This window comes from Lampetra planeri, chromosome 41 (assembly GCF_965212315.1).
Source record: "Lampetra planeri chromosome 41, kcLamPlan1.2.h2, whole genome shotgun sequence".
Taxonomy (NCBI): domain Eukaryota; kingdom Metazoa; phylum Chordata; class Hyperoartia; order Petromyzontiformes; family Petromyzontidae; genus Lampetra; species Lampetra planeri.
Window position 1 is genome coordinate 9,747,956 of NC_136147.1, and position 22,595 is coordinate 9,770,550.

General features: G+C 53.3%; 1 protein-coding gene across 10 annotated transcripts in view; it reads right to left on the reverse strand.

Annotated features, from left to right (window-relative positions):
* LOC144732195 (uncharacterized) overlaps positions 1-22,595 on the reverse strand; it is a 243,426-nt gene that overhangs the window by 67,908 nt on the left and 152,923 nt on the right. For all 10 annotated transcript variants that reach the window (XM_078613557.1, XM_078613566.1, XM_078613558.1 and 7 more), the window contains 4 exons: positions 11,598-11,776; positions 7,093-7,185; positions 3,233-3,367; positions 2,517-2,630 (listed from right to left, as the gene is read on the reverse strand). In XM_078613557.1, the coding sequence (XP_078469683.1) occupies positions 2,517-2,630; positions 3,233-3,367; positions 7,093-7,185; positions 11,598-11,774 (519 nt within the window). In that variant the 5' untranslated portion in view covers positions 11,775-11,776. The remainder of the gene's footprint in view (positions 1-2,516; positions 2,631-3,232; positions 3,368-7,092; positions 7,186-11,597; positions 11,777-22,595) is intronic.

Consider the following 22,595-nt stretch of genomic DNA (forward strand, 5'->3'; position numbering starts at 1 on the left):
GTGTTACTGTGTGGAGTTGTTGTTTTTTTTTGCTTTGCTCGGCATTCTAGAAAGCAGGACGAAAGGTTTTTTCGATTGGCACTTTACATCCAAGAGCCACGATCAATTGTGCCAACATGACTGGGCGGGCGCCATGTTGTTTTATGTTGTTTTGTTATTTCCCCGCGCACTCGATTTTTTTATTTTTGGTTTTGCACAGGCGCCCGAGGTGAAATAACCGCAGTGTTGCCTAAGCGCGCTCAGCGGGAATGAAAGCGCACGGGGGCGTGGTCGCCCATCCGCCCGCCCGCCCACCCGCCCTCCCGCCGGCCCGCCCTCCCGCTCGCTTTGTAGGGGGACGGGAAATGCCGCGATGAGATTTTAGAGCCGCACGAGGAGGTGATGGCCATCCCACTGAGGAGAGATTGAGGTGGGGGGGGGAGCGGCCATGCAAGTCTCGAGATGACCGAGGTACTATGACGGCTGGAAGCCAAACGTGACCGAGACCACATGGGGTCATGGCTGAAAGAAAGGGTCAGAGGCTTGCAGATAACAGACTAAACTTTTTATTTTACCAGGTAAGGCCACCGAGCTATATAGCTATATTTCAGAAGAGACCTGGCCACAAATAATAGCCCAATGAAGTGGCTTATCATCATGTGGAATTTTATAACAGTGTGTTGATTATAAATGTGGAGGGAAAAACCCAAAAATCCGAAGAAAAATCCATGCGACCAGAGGGAGAACATGCAAACTCCAAAAATACAGGCATCACGGTCGGGACCGAACCTATGACACCCTGCGTACCAGGCGAGGGAGTTAACATCTCGCCAGAGGTGTTGTCTGTGGAAATTCCTCAAGGCAACAATAATCCTGCCTCGTCTTTCACAATGTAAACCGACTGTCAATCCACTGCTGGATGAAGGCCTAACCCACGTTGTTTTGCTAATGGGGGGGTTGTTTGACAATTATTCACCAATGTAGACCTGCTGCTTCTGTACTGCGTCTTTGGGATGCGGTCAAATTTAGACGGTATATAAATACACGTAAAATATTATTGTATATTATTGTTATTATTCAGCTTGTTTACCCAGGAAAGCACCAGGGTCCTACCAAGGATTTTCCAGTAAGGGGATGATGATTTCCACGTATATTCCAATTGAGTAATTGCCAGGAATATTTAAAATGTTGCAAAGTTGGACCGTGGCACCACACGCTACGCAGGTGAAACTGTCTTTGTCAAGGGTGACATGACCCCTGAATCTTAGGATGTTGCTGGCTGAGTGCTCCGACACACACATTGTGAGCCTGCTGATGCCACCCCCAAGCCAGCCTATATGGGATTTTCAAACTCTGGCATCTGTGGACCAACTCACAATAGCCTGATCCTGTGTGGCGTGCGACGAGGTGAGAGTAACATCCAGTGTGGGGAGCGGTGGCGTAGTGGTTAGCACGCTGTGCTACAACTCAGCCTCAAATGAGTACCCGGTACAGTGTGTAGACATCGCCACTGGAGAGAAAAAGGCGAGCGGGAGCGGTGCTGGCCACCTACCCCCTCGTGTGCCATGCCGGCCCTTCATAGGTGCTCACTACAGATAATCTCTGTCATTGTCATAAATGAGTGTGGGTTCCTGGCATCGCTCCCAAGGGGAGATCCCAAATTGAAGAGTCCTTGTCCCAAGCGGCTGACATGATGCTGCTCATGATAATTACTCATTTATGAAGAAAAAACAACAAACCGAGGAATAATTAATTAAATAAAGAAAACCGCTAGCGGTGACTCCCATCTGTCTGACCGAGACCTCTTTCCATTACGTTTTTTTTCTTCTCAAAAGCTGCAGGTATTATTATTTATTTTACTAGTAAGTTGCAATCCTCCAGAAGGGCTTTGGATGACCCGCGGGCTGTTGTGGTAGTGCAGTCCACGTGCCGAGTGACACAACGCACGACAACAACAATCATGACGGGCGTAATATAATACAACCGTAATATTTGCCCTGTGGGCCCCACCAGGGGATGGGGGGGGGAGACAAGGGCCTGGGGGGAGGCCTTTATCCAGCAGTAGATTGATCATGGACGATGATGATGATGGTGATTAAACCCCCATATCAAGCCAGCGCGTGTGCGTGTGTGTATCTCCCGTATAGCCTTAACAGACTGTTGGGGCAAGTGCTGTTAGCGAGCAACTATGAAGGCCGGCACGGCACCCGAGGGGTGGGTGACCAGCACCGCACCACCTTTGCCTCCTGGTTTTTCCCTCAATGTTTAGAATCAACACGCGTTTTAGAGTATTTGGCTAAAACGTGATAAGCGACTTCGTTGAACCATCATTCGTGGCCAGGTCACTTTAGAAAAATAACTAATAGCTCAATGTGCATTACTTGGGTGAAATAAAAACAGTTACCTGGTGAAATAAAAATAGTTTCATTTAGTTTAGCTTGGCATCACACTAATAAGGGGCAAAAGTTCCACGCTGCGCCAAAACTTTCACGCAAAGGCCCCAACACAGAAGGAGGTCCCCTCTCCCCCGCACTCACCTGCTCAAACATGTTCATGGCGAACTTCTGATGCGTGACGCAGTGGCGCGCGGTGCACAGGTCTTCCCGCACGTCGCCCACCAGGTGGAAGTGGATTCTCAGCAGCAGGTTCTCCTGCGGGAGGGAGGGCACACGGCGCCGCACACCCATAGGCCTCGCGTCAGAGTCACTTCACTGCCACATGCACTGAGGTCTTCGCCGACAACCCTGCATCGTCCACCCACTCCGAGCGTCTCGGTCGCATCGCCCGGATCCCTGTGTCCAGTGACACGAGTCTACGCTGGACACGGGGGAGACATGGGTGATGGGTCAGCAATTGAGATGCAAAGACACAGAGCCTTGCATGGTCTCTACTGAACCATGTTCAACGTCACTGCACGGCCAACAACGAGGCCCGGTGGGCCGTCCGGGGGGTCAGCCCGGAGTGTAAATGCGGACAACTGCGGACGGTGCTGCACATTGTGGAGCGAGGAGGAAGTGAAGGATTGCCCTCTGACCAGATCGAGTGGCCGACGGAGAGCACTGCGCAGGACAGGCGATGGGGCTGTGGCCCAGCTCGGCCACCCACGCGCATGTCGGCACGGGAGCGGTGGCCGTCGCTGATGACCCGGTGTGACCTCCCGGGTGCTCTGCCGTCTCTCTCGTCAAGTCAGGGGGAGCGAGGCGGGGGGAGCGAGGCGGGGGGAGCGAGGCGGGGGGAGCGAGTGGGGACTCACAAAGCACTCGGCCGCGTCCTCCATGAGGCCCAGCTGGAAGCGGTCCTCGTCCTTGAACGTCTCGGCGAGTGCCGAGCGCAGCGCGTCCGAGTGCAGCGCCTTCTTCTCGCTGTACTCAAACTGGCTGAACATGGACTGGGGGAGCACACGCGTGTGTGTGTGGCATTGCGCGTGTTTGTTAGTGTGTACGTGTGTGTGCATACGTGTGAGCGTGTGTGTGTGTGCATACGTGTGTGCGAGAGTGGTGGGTGGGGAGAGCAGTGTTTCAGCGGTTAGTGACTATCCGAGTTTGACCCCTGACCCACGCGCACCACCGACGATGGCAAATGTGAATGGAACAAGGTTTAGGGCCTCAGGACAACTCGATCTGAACTGCGTGGCCGGCGCATTGTCACGAACATCAGCACTAGGAAGACCGAGGCATACTTCTTGCTGTACCAGTCCTCGGTCAACGCGTGTTCACACGACGTGCTTTCACGATAACGGGAATGGGTGCAGAATTCTTATGTAATGTTGCGCAACTTACAAACAAGGTGAGCAAGGCAAGTGACAGACAGAGACAGGAAAATGTACAGAGAGACGACGTCTACGCCGTGGGAAAGGAAGGCAGGCAGACAGGCAGATGGAAAAAGAGACTGGTATGTGGATGGTCAGACAAATTTTGAGACAAGCTGAGAAAGACGACAACAGACGGACCCATAGATAGACCAAGACAAAGCTCCCCCATACAGCCTTTACCAGACTGTTGTGGCAAGCGCTGTTAAACACAGACACAATATAGATAAACCCACAAAGAGACAGTGTGATAGCCATGGAGACACAGGGAGGAGGAGAGGTAGAGAGATAAAGACTAACAGAGGGAACAAGGAGGTAACGAGGCGGAGATGTTTGCAGAAATCCAAGGACGGAGAAAACACAGGAGAGACGCGCCCCAAGCGTGCGGAAAAACCGGAGGCAAAGACCCCCGTGGCTGGCTGGCTCTGGCAGAGGGAAGTTGAGCACTCAGCATGGGCACTCGCATCGATGACCCGGAGCTCAGAGCAATATCCTCTGGAGTGCACCAAGGCTACAGAGCGTGCCGCATTTCAGCCAAGACGTGAACAAAGCGCGGCCCTGGCTGCCGTGTCGACACTTCGGGTGTCCTTGGTGCCATTGATAGCAGCAGCGGCAGGTGCATTAACTCACACGTCTTGCCCCGCGTCCCTCCGCAGCTCAGAGCCATCATTTTCCCCTGCTAAATCAATCACCCCGTGTGGGGAAGCACACACACACACAGTGTGCCCTCCCGTGCGAGAGGGCTTGACAAATTCTGTAAATATCTGACGGGCACCGCGGCAGAGTGATCGCAAGATCGCGAGAGTTCAAACTCCGGTCGGGTGTTGACTCAGACCCATCATATCTCGAGGGTCATCATCATCATAACCACCCATGATCAATCCAGTACTGGATGAATGTCTCCTCAAGCCATCCAGCCAAGCACCTGCACACGAGCTGATTTCATCGTTCCAACTGCTCGGCAGACATCCTCTCTGAAGCCCTCCATCCCTTCACTGCCACTCGGTCGCTATTCTTGACCACTATTCCTTATTCTTGCCTCCGAGGCAGTACAATCGGTACCACTGTGTACAAACTCACCAGTGCATCTTCACCCACTGACAAGACTGATCGCTGCCATGGAATCGGGGAAGTGCCACCAAGTGATATGACCGCGACCCCACGTTGGGTTGTGCACAATCTCCGAGGGACACTCGAATCCGAACGATGCCGACCAATTCCGGGCGACGGCGAAATCCAACTCCCCGCGTGGCCGAATTAACGGAGGAGGCTGCGAGTGGGGGGGGGGGGTTGGGGTCGTCCGAGGAGTTTGCTCGGCGCCGGGCACGCACGAACGGCACGAGCCGCCGAGCTCGGGGCAGCGCGGGGGACGCGAGCGATGAACGGCGCTCGCCCCGCGGCGCCTCAATCGCGAGTGAGTAACGGCGCGGTTCGGCGTGCCGACTCTCCAATGCCGTACCTCTTAAAACTGTTTTGGGAACGGGGTTGTTTTTTTGCTTTCTTGCGGGGGTTGGGGGAGGCGACGGCGGTTCTTTTACGGGAAGACTGATAGGTTCTTTCCGCCCGGTGATGGGTGCTCATTTCAAGAGGTCAAAGGCCAACAAAGGATGAAACTCACAATGGCCGTTGTCCCCGCCCCACCTCTCTCCCACCCACTCCCTCAGCCCCCCTCCATAAATGTATTCGTCCGTCCATTCTGTGCATACACACACACACACGTGTGTGTTTGTAGGAGCTGGCACCAAAAATCTCGACAGCTCAAGCAGTGGGCACCACCGTAGCGAGATGTTAACTACCTCGCCTGGTACACAGGAGGTCGTGGGTTCGATTTCAACCCTGACGCCTGTATATTTGGAGTTTGCATGTTCTGCCTATGGTCACGTGGATTTTTCTCTAGGCTGTCCGGTTTTTCCCTCCATATTTAGAAACATGCGTTTAGAGTACTTGGCTGCTAGAAGTTTCCACGTGGTAAGCCGCTTCGTTGAGCTATCATTTGTAGTCGGGTCGCTTCTGAAAAAGAGCGATACAGCTCAGTGGGCCTTACCAGGTAAAATAAAAAAAAAGATTTCGTTTTGTATTTTAATGGCGATTAGGACGAATGAAAATTCGGCTTTGGTCAATTATGTTAAATAGCGGGTTTCATAATAGACGGACTTATTAAGAGCTGACACTCGGAGACTGCTAACCGGGTCCATGAACCCACAAATCTGTCCCCGCTGAGGGAGACTGACAAATCGATGCCTGGCTGTGGGCCTGGGCATTTAACGATGAAGACGGTGGCTTGGGGGTCACGTGACGGGGCTGTGCGGTGGTATGGCGACTCTTCGGGACAGCCCGCATGTGTGTTTTTGTGTGTGTGGGGAGCGAACGGGAGTGCAACGGTTAGCACGCCGCGCCACGAACCCGGCGAGCCGAATTCGATTCCCGCTCATGGCCAACACCAGTGACAATTATCCTAATCGGTCCTGGGCCTCCTCCCCTAGGTCGACTCAGCCTCAATAGAGTACCTAGTGCGATGTGTAAAAACATCGCCACTGGAGAGACAAAGGCGGCTGGACGTGGTGATGGCCACCCACCCTCTCGTGTGCCGTTCCGGCCTTCATAGGTGCTCACTAACAGCACTTGCCCTAACCGTCTATTAAGGATTCATGGGGGATCTTTGTCTTTAAATTTCTAGGCATGGGCCCCAGATGGCATTCAACTCTTCACAAAGAGCATGGCAGTGGTCGCCATGAACATGAACTATATTCTTATTATGATATTGTGCACGGTAGCAGCAGCAAGATGCTCAGGAGGTGAATGCCAACGTCGATGTTTGCCGGCCATGATGAGAGGGCTTCACGATAGAGAGAGATTTCGTGCCGTTGTGCTGTTCCTCCTCCTGCGTTGAAGGAGCGCAGACTACAGTGGGTTTACTAAATGGGTCCATAGTTTGGGTTGCATAGCTACAATCACACTGCTGTGCCTTGTCTTTAATGTATGTCTATGCATCTCTACGGGTTTGCTACCCAGTGTACATAGTTGGGGTTGCATGGCCACAAATGCGCTATTGTCGCTTGCCGCTTTAATTTAACATTTTACGAAGGGGGGGGGGGGGGGGTGCGCATCGGCCTGCTGATGTCAAAGTCTGGAGGTTGCGATGTTTGGATCTCGGATGAGGTGTTAAAGCTGGACATGCGTGAAATATAATAGTATGGAATTGGATCGAAGATAGAAATTTAAATCAATAAAACCAGCGGTCCATTTGAAGCAAGTCCGGTGATGAATTCCGATGAAGTTAGAAGGGGGAATTCACCGAGCCTCACCTTGAGAGCGCAGAATATGCAGGAGTCTCCGAGGCACTTGTGTCCGGACAGCTGGCGGAAGCTCCTCCGGAACACGTCCAACTGCCACAGCACCTGCACCGCCACGCACCGCCACGCACCGCCACACACACGCGTCACTGCCTCGCCGACACGGCGTGCAAACGGCTGTATCCGCCGAGAATACCCACAGCAAGCAGAATGATTATCTACCGCGAGTTTGTGCCGCGGGTCTTTTTTTTTTTTTATTTTATATACACGTCAAACCGCTCGGAGGCACCGATCACACTGGTGATCTCCTTGGTCTGACACCCATGCGGACTTGCCTTCCTAGAAAATCTAAAATTTAAGAAGGGAAAAAACCCCCCGATTCTTTACTTATTATTACTTGTATTTACTACTTACCTTTCTTATGCTATTATTTGCGCACAGTTGCACTTTATTTCCACGCGCGGTTGCGATTTACTTTGCCCAGTCGGCGTTAACCGCCGAGGTCGTGACGGATTTCTTTCTTTATTCCCGTTTGCTGCTCTATGCCCCCTGTACCGCTCGCAATCTGCTGTCACGTGCACACCGATGCCTCACTTTGTTGAGGGCGATTATTGACACGTAAAAGAAAGATTTATTGATTGGTCATACTCGCCCATCGGCAGATGTTGCTATCTAATCCTTCGCCGGCTGACAGTTACCAAGGGCCCGCGGTGCGACTGCGGTCGCCAAACCATTGGCCACGGTGGTGGCGGCCACTGCCCGATTCGATCTTTCACACGTCTACGGTGGGGCACCGTGTGCCGAAAAAAAACGGTCCAGATTCTGCTTGTATTGAACCATTCTAAGGAGGACTGACTGCTGACAAGAGAGGATTTGCGTTGAGAGTATTGTAGGAGCTTGCACCAAAAACAGCTCAAGCAGTGGGAGCCAACAGTGGCGAGATAACTACCTGGCCTGGTATACAGGAGGTCGTGGGTTCAATCACAACCCTGACGCCCGTATATATTTGGAGTTTGCATGTTCTGCCTGGATTTTTCTCGGGTCTGTCCGGTTTTTCCCTCCACATTTAGAAACATGCGTTTAGAGTACTTGGCTGATAGAAATTTCAACACGATAAGTAAACTTCGTTTAGATTTTAGTTTTAGTTTAGTTTAGACACTATATGTCGAAACCGGTCCAAAGTTTTATCATACTGTTATCAACACTGCTAAAATTATGCACTCCGAGAACTCCATGCGGTTGATGGATTGTGTGAAAAATAATCTTATTTTCTTTCATAGAGGAAGCAGATATGTGATGGAGAGACTGTCAGCTAATTTATTTTCCTATTTAAGTCTGTGGGTTTCCATACAAGTCTGTTGGTTTCCATACAAGTCTATGGGTTTCCATACAAGTCTGTAGGTTTCCATACTAGTCTATGGGTTTATATACAAGTCTATGGGTGTCTGCATGAGTCCATGTGTCCATCTGTAAAAGTCTATAACCTTCTCTCTGAACCTATAATTCAAACCACGGACCGCATATTAAATGCCACTGCCCGCTTTGATCACTCGCCGTTGGAATTTCAGACATTCAGCGCGAGGCGACTCCTGCAGCCACCCACTGGCTCACTCACCAACTCTCACGTGAACCTATACACGTGACTGACCGACTCCCCAGCAAACCTCCGATGAGCAGGGTTGGCTAAGTACGGTGCGAATGAAGTTCAACACACACACAAACGAGACAAGTCACTCAAATTTACCTGGGTGCTGCGTGCAACCCACTGACCACGCATAGCCCTCTCATCGACACCACTCGTCTTTGAAAATCACTTTCAGAGCCGAGCTTTTATGCCTCACTTAAAATTATCGTCGTAGGTGTATGGGTTCCATTTCAGTCGGATGAGTCTTCTCCGACTCTATGGAGATCTACGGTCGGTGCGAGTTGGTGGAGAGGCCCCCCGGAGCAGTTCAGGTTCCGCGCGTCGCTGACGTTGGCCGTGACAGAGAATCGACCGCGGGTCGCCGGGTTTACAGCGCTGTCAGTGAACTACCGTGCCACTGGTTTAACACAAAGGCTTCCGCGACCAATATCATCCACAATAGAGGTTTTGGGTTAGATCGCGTCAATATAAATGCGTCGTTAAACCTGCCACCACCCGACACAGCCAACTAGTAAGGTTTGTCACGTAAACAGAACGTGCCAATTCGTCACTAGTACAGCACACCGGTGTGTTGGAGAGCCAAGCCACAACATTTACAATCTGAGTACGACGTTTTGCCTGGAATTACAACCAGCTTCACAGGCAAGAGCCAGATTTGTGGAGAAATCCTCCTGTTACATCCTTAAATCGAGGGGTAGATGTGACGACATAACTAACCTAAAAACCTACATTATAGTGTGCCACCAGCCCTCTCAATATACAATATGGAAAACAGTGGCAGCAGTATTATTGTTATCATTATGGCATTATAGCTAGCAAGCATTATTATTTTCTTGTATATCACCAAATTCAGTTGCTGATTTTAAACTTATTTAAAAATAGTTACACAGATCAGTGCGTGTTAGTACAAAATGTACTCTGTTACTTTAATAGAATTACACTATTTCCACAGCAATATATAAAAATTAATCATCGCAAGGTCTCTGAAGACCTCCGCACAGGGGTCCACGTGCCGTGTCCCTTCCCTGGGCACCTCAGCAGGCCGCCGCGTGAATCAATCTCTTCGCTCGAGAGCAAGCTGGCTCGGCGGCGAGCGCGACGACCGCTCGAATACCGCACCGGTCTCCAAGTTAATCCTCCCACTGCTGCTAAACCCCCCGGGGGAACCTTTGTGCACGAAAACTTGCCCAAAGGCATCGGTGCCACGAGAAAGCAGAGCGCCGGGGATGTCATGAAGAACGCGGTGAAGCCATAAACAGATGAGTTATCGCATAAATAGACGCATCAGTTTGCAACATCAGCGACAGCGGGCTTGCTTTAGCAAGGTCGAAGGTCGTTGTCGTACAACCTAATTAATCATCTCGTCCCTCGTCGATATTTCCATTTTTATACAATACCTCCTGCGTGGCCGTATAATTGGACAAGGCTCCTGAATATCTATTCTTTATAAACCTCTTCTATTTTGCTAATGAATATCTATTCCTGGTGAAGGGCTTGATGCTGGGCCTAGAAAGCTCCAGGCTCATAATGAGAGAGGGCCCGGCGTGAATTCGTGTTCCATCCTCCCGAAATTCAAGCGGGCTTCTCAAGTGCAAACGAGTCGATGTGCTCAGGTGGGGTCAAGAACGACGGCAATTATATGATCGGTCAATCAATTTGCAACGTCCAGCTGCGAAGGCTCCATCCAGTGGTAGCGATGCGACGAACATCCTCTGGGGGCCGTGAAGGAGCGCTGGCGATGGCGCGAAGTGTCCACACGCCTTTCTAGTTTCACATCCAATGCCTCCTTATCGAAGACGAGCGAGCCGAACGAAACGGGAAATTGCGTGCGGGCAGCAAGCAAACACCGTGTGTTGCCGGTGGAGTTTGCTTTCTGACACGAGTCCCCACCGTGATTGCGACACCCTGCTGGCTACGGGAACCACGGGAGTACGCGTCTCATCACTTCGCGACACACGACAGCTGGCACCCGACTGGTGATTCGTAATGTCAGAAAACGAACAATAAACATACGGCATGATAAAAACTGTCTCGTCTCCACGTCAACGAGCGGTGAATCCCGACAGGGGACTTCAAACAGGGGGGACAGGGTTGGCAGTGTGGAGCTGATTAGACAGCGCTAACAGCAGGGGAGAAGGAGAGACCTCCCATCAAGACGGGGCAGCAGACTGGAGTGGAGGATGCTGCATTTAAAACGCGTGGCCGGCGAGGGCCTCTGATCATTTTGGCCCGACTTTCAGAGGGACAAAATCACAGCCAACAGACGAGCGAGGCGCACGTCCAGTCTGAGGTTCACGCTATTTAATTGAGATTCCGATTTTTCCCCCCATTTCTGTGACTCTGCCTCGAAAGTGCGACGCGTTTTGAGCAACCTCCTGCATACCAGGCGAGGTAGTTAACATCTCGCCTTTGAGGCGCCCCATGTACCCTTACAGCCGCCTAAGGATACACTTTAAGACAACACTGATGACCCAAGTCTGACACACGCGATATATGAGTGGACAATCGGAATCAGAATATTTATTTATACTGGAGAAATCCATAAGGATGTTACAACAATAGGAGTGCCAAATACGAGAAAGGTAAACAAATCGCCCAAATAATGGGTGACGATCACTGGCCACGTTGAAGAGACAAGGCCACCCCCCCCCCCCCCCTGCGTGATGGCCAGGTATCGTTCGGGACAGGAGGGCGGTTTAAATAGTAAGCAGAGTAGTTGCACCAAAAATTATCGGTCTTTCGGAAATTTGTGACGACGGCACCCGACTGGATTATTGTGACGACGGCTTCCTGCCACGGAGACCCGAGACGTGGGGCTGCAGCAGCAGGGGTAACCAGCCTGGGAAAGCCGAGGCGCCTCGCTCCTCCTCACCTGGATGGCGCTGTTGAGGAAGCAGCTGTTCTGGCCGGGCTCGTTGAGGAGGCCCTTGGCGGCCGCCAGCGACGTCACGCTGCCCAGGAGGTGGCCCCTGCGCAGGGTGGAGCCCGCGGGGCGCCCCCCGCCAGGCCGCCCGCCGCCCGGCTGAAAGAGGCTCCGCATCCACGACATGCCTACACACAAACGGCGAGATATTGTAATGGGGCAGGGCAACGCGGCGCAGGGCAACGCGGCGCAGGGCAACGCGGCGCAGGGCAACGCGGCGCAGGGCAACGCGGCGCAGGGCAACGCGGCGCGGAGCAACGCGGCGCAGGGCAACGCGGCGCAGGGCAACGCGGCGCGGAGCAATGCAGAATAATTCAAAACAGATCCGGCCAGGTGGCTCAGTGGTGGAGCAAGCAGCTCGCACTCAGAAGGTTGAGAGTTCAAATCCCGGTTGGGTTGGGGGTTGACACAGCCCATAAACCCTCTGGGATTGTTAAACTGGCTAACACTTTGTGGGGACGCCAACAACGGTTATCCTATGAATATACTTGCTCCCACCATAGGAATATGGAATTTCAACTGCTGGCTTAGGGCCGCATGATATGGCAGGTACCTTACACCGATTAAAAACAGGGCACTTGAATATTTCAAATTCTTACGCAACATTTTGATGAAGCGAGACCCCATTCAGATGAATTACTTATGTGGCCAGAAAGACAGGGACACGTGCACATTAGCAAAACAGGTTTTTTTTCTATTCACGGCAGTGAACGTCAAATCCAACCGACTGTGAGACAGTCACGCACACAATGCCATAACGCCTGCGTATAGAGCACCTCCGATTAGCACGGTTGGCTATGTACGGTGCGAAAGAAGTTCAACATACGTACGTTTTGGAAGCGACCCGACCACAAATGGCAGCTCAACGAAGTGGCTTCGCACTTGGAAATTTATAGCAGCCAAATTCTCTAAATGCATATTGATTCTAAAGGAGGTCGTGGGATCGAACCCACGACCTCCTTTATATCAGGCGAGGTAGTTAACATCTCACCGCATAATATGTCGGTAACTTTCCAAAACGTTAACCGGGCAATGGTGGGAAATTAATCTTTGGCATTTTTCAGTGTTCAGTGGGCAGATCGCTGAGGCCATCTCAAGCTGCACAGAGGAACATGGCGTACCTCGACGCTGCACAATACGGCTCCATAACGCCGTCGTCATCGCCACAATGTGCCACAATGCGCCACGACGGCCCGGCACACGCAACAGAACCCCCCCCCCCCCATTTAGTCTCACGGACCATACTCGCTCGCGAACACCGACTAAGGTGGGCTCGGCGCGCGAGATAGTGGTGCGGCCAGCACCTTGGCCCCCCACGGCCTTGTTCTCCCCATGGCTAATTTTTATATTTGCTCGTTTAAGGCTGAGTAGAATGATGGGAGGATCAGGGCAGGTGTAAATAGAGACTGGCACTGATGTTATCAATGGGATCGTAGTGTCGTGCAGGAACAGCTGTGCCACCCCTATTCAAAGACAAAACTCCCCCGTGTAGCCTTAGCAGACTGTTGGGGCCAGTTCTGTTAGCGAGTGGCGCCTTTTAAAGCCAGCACGGCACACGAAGGGGGTTGGTGACCAGTACCATGCCTGGCCGCCTTTGTCTCCCTGTGGTGATGTTTACACACCGCATGGGATAGCGAAATAAGGCTAAGTCGACCTAGGAGAGGTCCATGGCCAGTTCAGATATCACCGACACTGGCCGTGACGGTGAATCTAAGTCGGGTCGCCAGGTTGGTAGCACAGTGCACGTTTACTGCACCTCTGCTCCTTGCTCACACGCCCATACACACACACAACAGTACAATAGAGCGGAATACAACGTGACAATGGACGAGCACAAGGTAATCAATTGAGGCTGAGTCGACCTAGGGGAAGCACAAGACCGGTTCAGGTAATCGTCACCGGTGTTGGCTGGGAGCAGGAATCGAACTAGGGCCGCCGGGTTCGCAGTGCAGCGCACTAACACTACCACTCCCCACACTGCCATGTGGAAACAAGTGTTCTCATTCAATATTATATTTTCAATCGTATATACTAAATATCCTCTCTTGAAGCTACAAGTTCATAACATTTTCCGTGGGTCTATCTGTCTATATGATCTACATGCCTGCATGTACCTTCACATCCATCTCTACACAGGTTTGGGTTTCATGTCCAGGAGCTGCAATCGTCACTGGCGAGTGATATCCGAACTGGTCCTGGACACTTCCTTTACCAACCCATACTCACCAAAGTGGTGAAGTACGGTCAAATGATCGCCAATGGCCGACAGTAGATTGACATCAGGCTGTACACGTACAATGTACACACATACACCCCCCGTGTAGCCTTCATCAGACTGCTGGGGCAATGATGTTTGTGAGCACCCAACGAAGGCCGGCACGGCACACGAGGGGTAGGTGGCCAACACCACGCCCGGCCGCCTTTGTCTCCCCAAATCGCGGATGTTTACACACCTCCTAAAACACCACATCCACTCTCTGTTCCACCTACAACAACACACCCTAGGTCAATCCCTCATCTTGGCATTCATCGCCGAACTATCACGAGTTTTCACAGGAAGGAAATGAGCACCAGGTACTCATTTACGGCCGAGTCGACCTAGGAGATGCACGTGACCAGTTCAGATATTCGTCGTCACCGAGCGGGAATTGAACTCGGGTCGCCAGGTGAATAGCACAGCGCGCCAATCACTGCGCCGCCGCTCTCCACGTACGTACAGCAGCGGCTGTGAGCACCGGGCGAGTAAACGCACACCAGCACACGGTTCACGAGCGCGCGTGCCGGGCGAGAGAGAAAGTGACACAGAGACAAAGTGACACAGAGTGAGAGGGAGAATCATGCCGAGAGAGGGAGAGCGCAACATAGAGCGACAGAAAGAAAGTGACGGAGAGATGAAGAGCTAAACATAGAGAGAGCGACAGAGAGAGCGACGCAGTGGGAGAACAAGTGGCATGGAGAGAGAGCGACACGGCGAGAGAGAGCGACACAGAAAGACATGGTGGCAAAGCGTAATGGAGAGCGATTGGCACGGAGAAGCGAGCGAGCGACACAGAAGAGAGTGAGCGCAGAAACTCACGGTGGCAGGGGGGCGGGGGGGGGGGGCATGCGGACGGCACGGCGCCACGAGCGATGAGGGGGGCACCAACCCGAGCTGACCACACAAGCACTGGCACCACGAGAAGTTCGAGGGACGGACTGACGGATGCACACACTGAGGGACGTACACACTGACGCACATGTCCGTCCGTGCGTTGCTTGCGCGTCGACGAAAAATGCAGGTTCTCGAAATAGCAACGACGGAAGAAGGCTCCCGCGGCACAGCAGATGGGCACGTCCATTACACGCACACACACGCACACACACGCACACACCCGCACACACACGCACGCACACGCACGCACACACACACACGCACGCACACACCCCACGCTTTGTTGAGCAGATCCCGCGCTCATCGGGGCACCCTGGGATTGTGTTTCACCGAGACGGCGCGCCACTCGCTCACAACCTCGGTGGACTTCACGCTAACGGCCACAACGGTGAAAATAAAGTGACGGCGGCAACGCGACCGCCGCAGGACGCGATTCAGTTCCGATTCAATTTTTCAACGTTGTTTAGGATTTTCCCCCCCCACCTCCCCAACGAATCCTCTGGACGCGATGTTTTGGTTACGAGGACGCTGCCTTCGTTGGGTCGACGGCTCACAATGGCGTTGGTGTGACCCCGCGCTCGGCCTTTTCACGCGAAGGAGAACCAACAGGTTCAAATGCCTCCACCTGTGATTCAACCGCTCGAGTAAAACCAGGTTACAGCACGATGGAGAGCGAGGGAGCGCGCGCGAGCTAAAGAGAGATCCCTAGGGTCTCTACTTGGTTTTTACCTGGCTAAAAATAGATATAATTAATGATTGATCTTAAGCGTAAAGGTTACAATTCTAAAAAACGCAACCGTGTCGTGCACCCCAAGAATGTTTCTTCATTTTTAAATCTATTGATCAAAACTGTGTTCCATTAAACCGATTTATATCACGTTATATGACCAAAACCCATCCCTAAAATCATTACGATTTGTATAATATTGGTCTTCTTATGAAAGAACATATCCCCCCCCCCACCATAGGAACGTGGAATTTCCGCCACTGGATCGAGGTCATCGATGGCGACGAGCACGGCCCAGCGTTCGTTTGAGCGGCGATCCTCTTCCGCTCCGGTTGGTCGCTCAAAAAAGTAATCTTCAGGAAGTTCACGCGGGAGCATATTTGGCCAACTTCCTGCCAAAATGTCTTACGTGCAGAGGGTACATAAACATGAAAAAAATGTCCCACAGACTGCCTACGACGAACCAGCTTGCTGTACTGCCAGCTGCTGGCCACAACATAGCCCAGCGGAGCAGCGAGCGTCTCGCCGCGTACGATGTAATTAGCGAGACCCACCAACGCAAGAGCCGTGCTCCCCCAACATCTTGCCCAAGGTTTACTCCACTGGGCCACATCTCTCTGTACATGTGTGTACGTAAAACTTATTTCGCACGGTACGTGTTCATCGGAAGACGTCATGCGCATTCACCGAGGCTATTTCTGTCTGAACGCCGAACCAACGTATGGGTAGACCGCACGAGAAGAGTGTTGATGCTTTCTGTCCTTTGAGAGACTTCAAAAATTGCGGTGAGACGAGGCAGTGGCGACGGCTTGGGGAGTCTTCCAGCCAGCGGCGGATTGATCGATCGTGGACTAAGAAGAAGACGACGACGACACGTTGGGGGAGAGGTGGGGAGGGGAGAGGTGGGGTGTGGGGGAGAGGTGGAGAGGTGGGGGGTCAAGGAGACGCCGCCACCGTCACCGCATCTGAATCTGACGCGAGGAACGAAAGACAACGCCCCCCCCCCCCACGACGTCTCGACGAAATCCGCGTTGCCGAAGATTTACCGCCGTCTCCTTGACCCGCGGAGGACCGCAAGCTCTCGCGACGCTCAGCACTCCCTTCAGCGCAGACAAAAAAAAATCGCCGCGGTCACCCCTCTGGCCCGGCTTGCGAGCGGCCCCGGCAGTTAAAACCCAGGTCGGCAATTACAGTTAGCAACACGATGCCCTTGGTTTTGATGCCCCGCGGTAAGTAACCGCTTCGTGTGCGTTTATCTGTCGACGTCAGGGAGCCTCCGTTCACAAATCAGAACGTCGAGATGGCAGCCCCAGTGTATGTATGTAGGAATTTATTTCGCGCCGTACGTAGCCAACCATGCTAAATCGGAGGCGAGCATGCGATAGCAATTCCGCGTTTCTATGGAGGGGGCCAGCCACATCACTAGATGACCGCTACTGACTTTTCCACCAAAGTGGAAGTAATATTCCCGGGGGGAGCAGGCAGTGGGCCGAGTCAACCCCCGAAGGAGATTTGAACCTCGCGACCTATCGATTTGCCAGTCAATCGTTCTTCCACAGCAACGTCAAATGGATATACAATATGATGTGTGTAAAGGATGGCGTTACAATGCTACTCGCTGAAATATGGACGAGGATTTTTACAAATCACCCCTCCACCTCCACCCTCCCCCCACTCCCTGTATCATGAATTGTCACGATTCAGCACCAGAATTGTATTCAATGTTGTGGTTCAGGATTAGCACCTCTAGTGGCTGCAGGAATGTAGTGAACCCATGAAACATTCTGAATTCACAAAACACACTGAGCCTTGATAATTTGAAGGCATGTGTGTACTGTATTTAGAACTTCTTTAACACCGTACGTAGCCAACCGCGCAAATCGGAGGTGCGGGTGGTTCGTCAAGCAATGCATCAATCCAATCGTGATACCCAAAGAAGTATCGTTGAGCATTGAGCTCTCAAACGCCGCACAGATGCGTCGGGGACCTGTTTGCTGTAATTACCACCTCTCGTTGCCCTTAGAGGTAAATATCGCACACGATCTCCGCATGATCCACCAACTCCATTCCGGATTACGGATGCGTACCGACAACATACCACGCACAGCTCTGATTTAATACGAACACCGATTCAGTGAGAATGCGGGAGTGCCAGAGTGCACGTCTGATACCCAACATTTACATCTTAAAAGCACGATTATCGTAACGAAGGGGACAGTCGGAAAGCTGAACACACTTTCAAGACGACGTCCAAAGAGAAGATGGAGCATTTAAATCAGTTAATACGCGGATGGATTGTCGCACCGCAGGATCACGAGAGGTGGCGGTGGCTTGGGGGGAAGGACTTCACATCCAGCAGTGGATTGAGCACGGCTGATGATGATGACGACGACGACGACGAGGATATTGGCTGAGTTGTGCGATACAATGCATCGTTACGCAAGGCAGGAGGAGCGTGTTGCCGTGTTTGTGTGTGGTGGAACGCAGCGATTGCGGAGCCGAGGTTGATCCCAGGGATTGTATTTATAGCCACGCGCATCCACGCTGCGCAGGGCGCATTTGCTTAACAGCCCCGGCACTAACGAGTCTCCACGCGTGCACAGACACGCAACACACACGCACGCACACACGCACACATGCACACACACACACACAACACACACACACGCACACACGCACACACGCACACACGCAACACACGCACCACGCACACACGCAACACGCACACACGCAACACACACACACGCACACGCACACACGCAACACACGCACACACGCACGCACACACACACACGCAACACACACACACGCACACACGCAACACACGCACACACGCACACACACACGCACACACGCAACACGCACACACGCACACACGCACACACGCACACACACACACGCACACACGCACACACGCAACACACACACGCGCAACACACACACACGCACACACGCAACACACACACACGCAACACACACACGCACACACGCAACACACACACACGCAACACACACGCACACACGCACACACACGCACACACACGCACACACGCAACACACACACACGCACACACGCAACACACACACACGCACACACACACACACGCACACACACACACGCACACACACGCACACACGCGCACACACGCACACACACACACGCACACACACGCACACACACGCACACACGCACACACACACGCACACACGCACACACGCACACGCACACACGCAACACACACACGCACACACGCAACACACGCAACACGCACACACGCAACACACGCAACACACACACACGCACACACGCAACACACACAACACACACACACGCACACACGCAACACACACACACGCACACACGCACCACACACACACACGCACACACACGCACACACGCAACACACACACACGCACACACGCAACACACGCAACACACACACACGCACACACGCAACACACGCACACACGCACGCACACACACACACGCAACACACACACACGCACACACGCAACACACGCACACACGCACACACACACGCACACACGCAACACGCACACACGCACACACGCACACACGCACACACACACACGCACACACGCACACACGCAACACACACACGCGCAACACACACACACGCACACACGCAACACACACACACGCAACACACACACGCACACACGCAACACACACACACGCAACACACACGCACACACGCACACACACGCACACACGCAACACACACACACGCACACACGCAACACACACACACGCACACACACACACACGCACACACACACACGCACACACACGCACACACGCGCACACACGCGCACACACGCACACACACACACGCACACACACGCACACACGCACACACGCACACGCACACACGCAACACACACACGCACACACGCAACACACGCAACACGCACACACGCAACACACGCAACACACACACACGCACACACGCAACACACACAACACACACACACGCACACACGCAACACACACACACGCACACACGCACCACACACACACACACACGCACACACACGCACACACGCACACACGCACACACGCAACACACGCAACACACGCAACACACACACACGCACACACGCAACACACGCACACACGCACGCACACACACACGCACACACACACACGCACACACGCGCACACACGCGCACACACGCACACACGCACACACACGCACACACGCACACACGCACACGCACACACGCAACACACACACGCACACACGCAACACACGCAACACGCACACACGCAACACACGCAACACACACACACGCACACACACAACACACACAACACACACACACGCACACACGCAACACGCACACACGCACCACACACACACGCACACACACGCACACACGCAACACACACACACGCACACACGCAACACACACACGCACACACGCAACACACGCAACACACACACACGCACACACGCAACACACACACGCACACACGCAACACACACACGCACACACGCACACACACACACGCACACACGCAACACACACGCACACACGCACACACACACACACGCACACACGCAACACACACACGCACACACGCACACGCACACACACACGCACACACGCAACACACACACACGCACACACGCAACACACGCAACACACACACATGCACACACGCAACACGCACACACGCACACACGCAACACACACACACGCACACGCACACACGCAACACACACACACGCACACACGCAACACACGCAACACACACACACACGCAACACACACACACACACGCAACACACACACACGCACACACACACACGCACACACGCACACACGCAACACACACACACGCACACACGCACACACACACACGCACACACGCAACACACACACACGCACACACGCACACACACACGCAACACACGCACACACGCACACGCACACACGCACACACGCAACAACAACAACAACAACAACCGCCATTCGCCACTAAGTGGCGGTGACGTCACCACGACGCTTGTGCCAGGCCATGTGCACCTTGAGGCCACGTGAAGTGTCGAACGCCCGCTGGCAGGAGATCACGGGGCAGACCCAGGTGCCACGGGTCGACTGACCGAGATGACAGAGATGACTGACTGATGCACCACCTGTGCCCCCTACTGTGCCAACTTGCTGTGCTTTAGCCACCCGGCGCTCTGCTCGTTGTTGTGAGCGTCGCTCCTCCGCCCTCCGTTGTTGTTGGAGGGCGACTGCCTCCAACTGCCCAGTAGCGTCCTTCACGAGCCTCCTCCACTGAGGCCGATCTTGACACCGCTGGTACCAGTCATCGGCAAGTCCACTCAGCTCCACGTCCTCCTGTACCACATCACTCCATCTCTTCTCTAGCCCGTGCCGCGCCCGTTTAGCCCCCTCGATCCGGCCGAACAAAAGCTGCTTAGGCATGCGGTGGCTGGGCATGCGGGCTACATGACCCAGCCAACGCAGCCTTGCCTGCCGGAGGAGCTCACTGATGGGACTTTGCCCAGATCTTTCAAGGACTTGTGAGCTCCTCACACAATCTAGCCTGGTTAAACCCAGGATGGATCGTAGGCAGGCCAGCCTAAATGTTTCCAACCGGCGAAGATGCTCTACTAGGGGGGTCCACGTTTCGCAAGCGTAGAGAAGGGAGGGAATGACCGTGGCCGAAAAGACCTGAAGCTTCGTGCGGTGCGACAGACCAGGTAGCTTCCACACAGCGTTACGCAACCGATGAAAAGATATTGCCGCTCGACTGATTCGGAGTGAGACCTCTGCTGATAAACTGGAGCCGGTCATAAGCACACTGCCCAGGTATGGGAAACTCTCCACTCTCTCCACAACTGCCCCATCACCAATTGGGAGTTGTGGGGGTGGAGTGTCCGATGGTACAAAATACCCAGGCAGGTGCTTAGTTTTGGTGGGGCTGATGGTAAGGCCCCACCTCTTAGTGGCACGCTCCAGTCTCAGCAGCAGCGTCTCCAACTCCTCTTCTGAATGAGCAGCTATTACCAAATCATCGGCATACATAACGTGGTTGACCAATAGGGAGCCATCCCTTGATCGCACCCGGGCGTCGATCAGCCTCCCATTATATCTGTACCAAATGGAAATTCCCCCGGTACAGCTATTGAAGGCTTCACGAACTACGCAGTCGAAATAGATGTTAAATAATGTGGGAGCCAGAGGACATCCCTGTCGCACCCCAAGGTGTACAGGGAAAGGCTCCGACTCCCGGCCACGTAGTTTTACCCGGGCCCGCTCACCATCATGAAGGTCCTTAATAATCGTGAGCAGAGGGTCAGGGACTCCGAAAGCACGAAGAACAACCCAGAGCCCAGTCCTACTGATGGTATCATAGGCCTTGACCAGGTCAATAAAGCAGAGATGTAGGTCTTTTTGGAATTCCCTACACCTCTGCTGTAGCAGACGGACAGAAAATATGGCATCTGTGCAGGACCGCCCTTTCCTGAAACCGCATTGGGGCTCCGCAAGCCTCTCCTCAGCGTGCCTAGCAAGGCGATGTTGAATAATCCTTGCCAGGACCTTACCCGGCACAGTGAGGAGTGAGATGCCCCTGTAGTTGTTACAGTCGGTACGGTCCCCCTTCTTAAAGAGGGGGACCACCAGGGCATCCTTCCAGTCCTGCGGAACCCGTCCAGTGGTCCAGACTGTTGTTATGATGTCATGTAGGGCAGCCTGTGCACAAACGCCACCCTCCCTCAGCATTTCGCTAGGGAGATCATCTCTGCCCGGTGCCTTCCCTGGTCTCAGACTCCAGATCGCCCTCAGTACTTCCTCAACAGCTAGCACCTCAGCCAGCCACTCACAGGGGGTGACCTCTTCCAATATTTGAGGCACCGCAGCCTCAGCAGGGTTATCCCCACTTTGTGCCATGATGTTTTCCTGGCTGAGAGATTTTCCCTCCCCCAGGACCTCACAGAAATGCTCAGCAAATCTGCAAACCTGTTCCTGGGGGTCGGAGATTGGATCACCGTTTTTTCCTCTAATGATGGTAATAGGTGTGGCGCTGCAG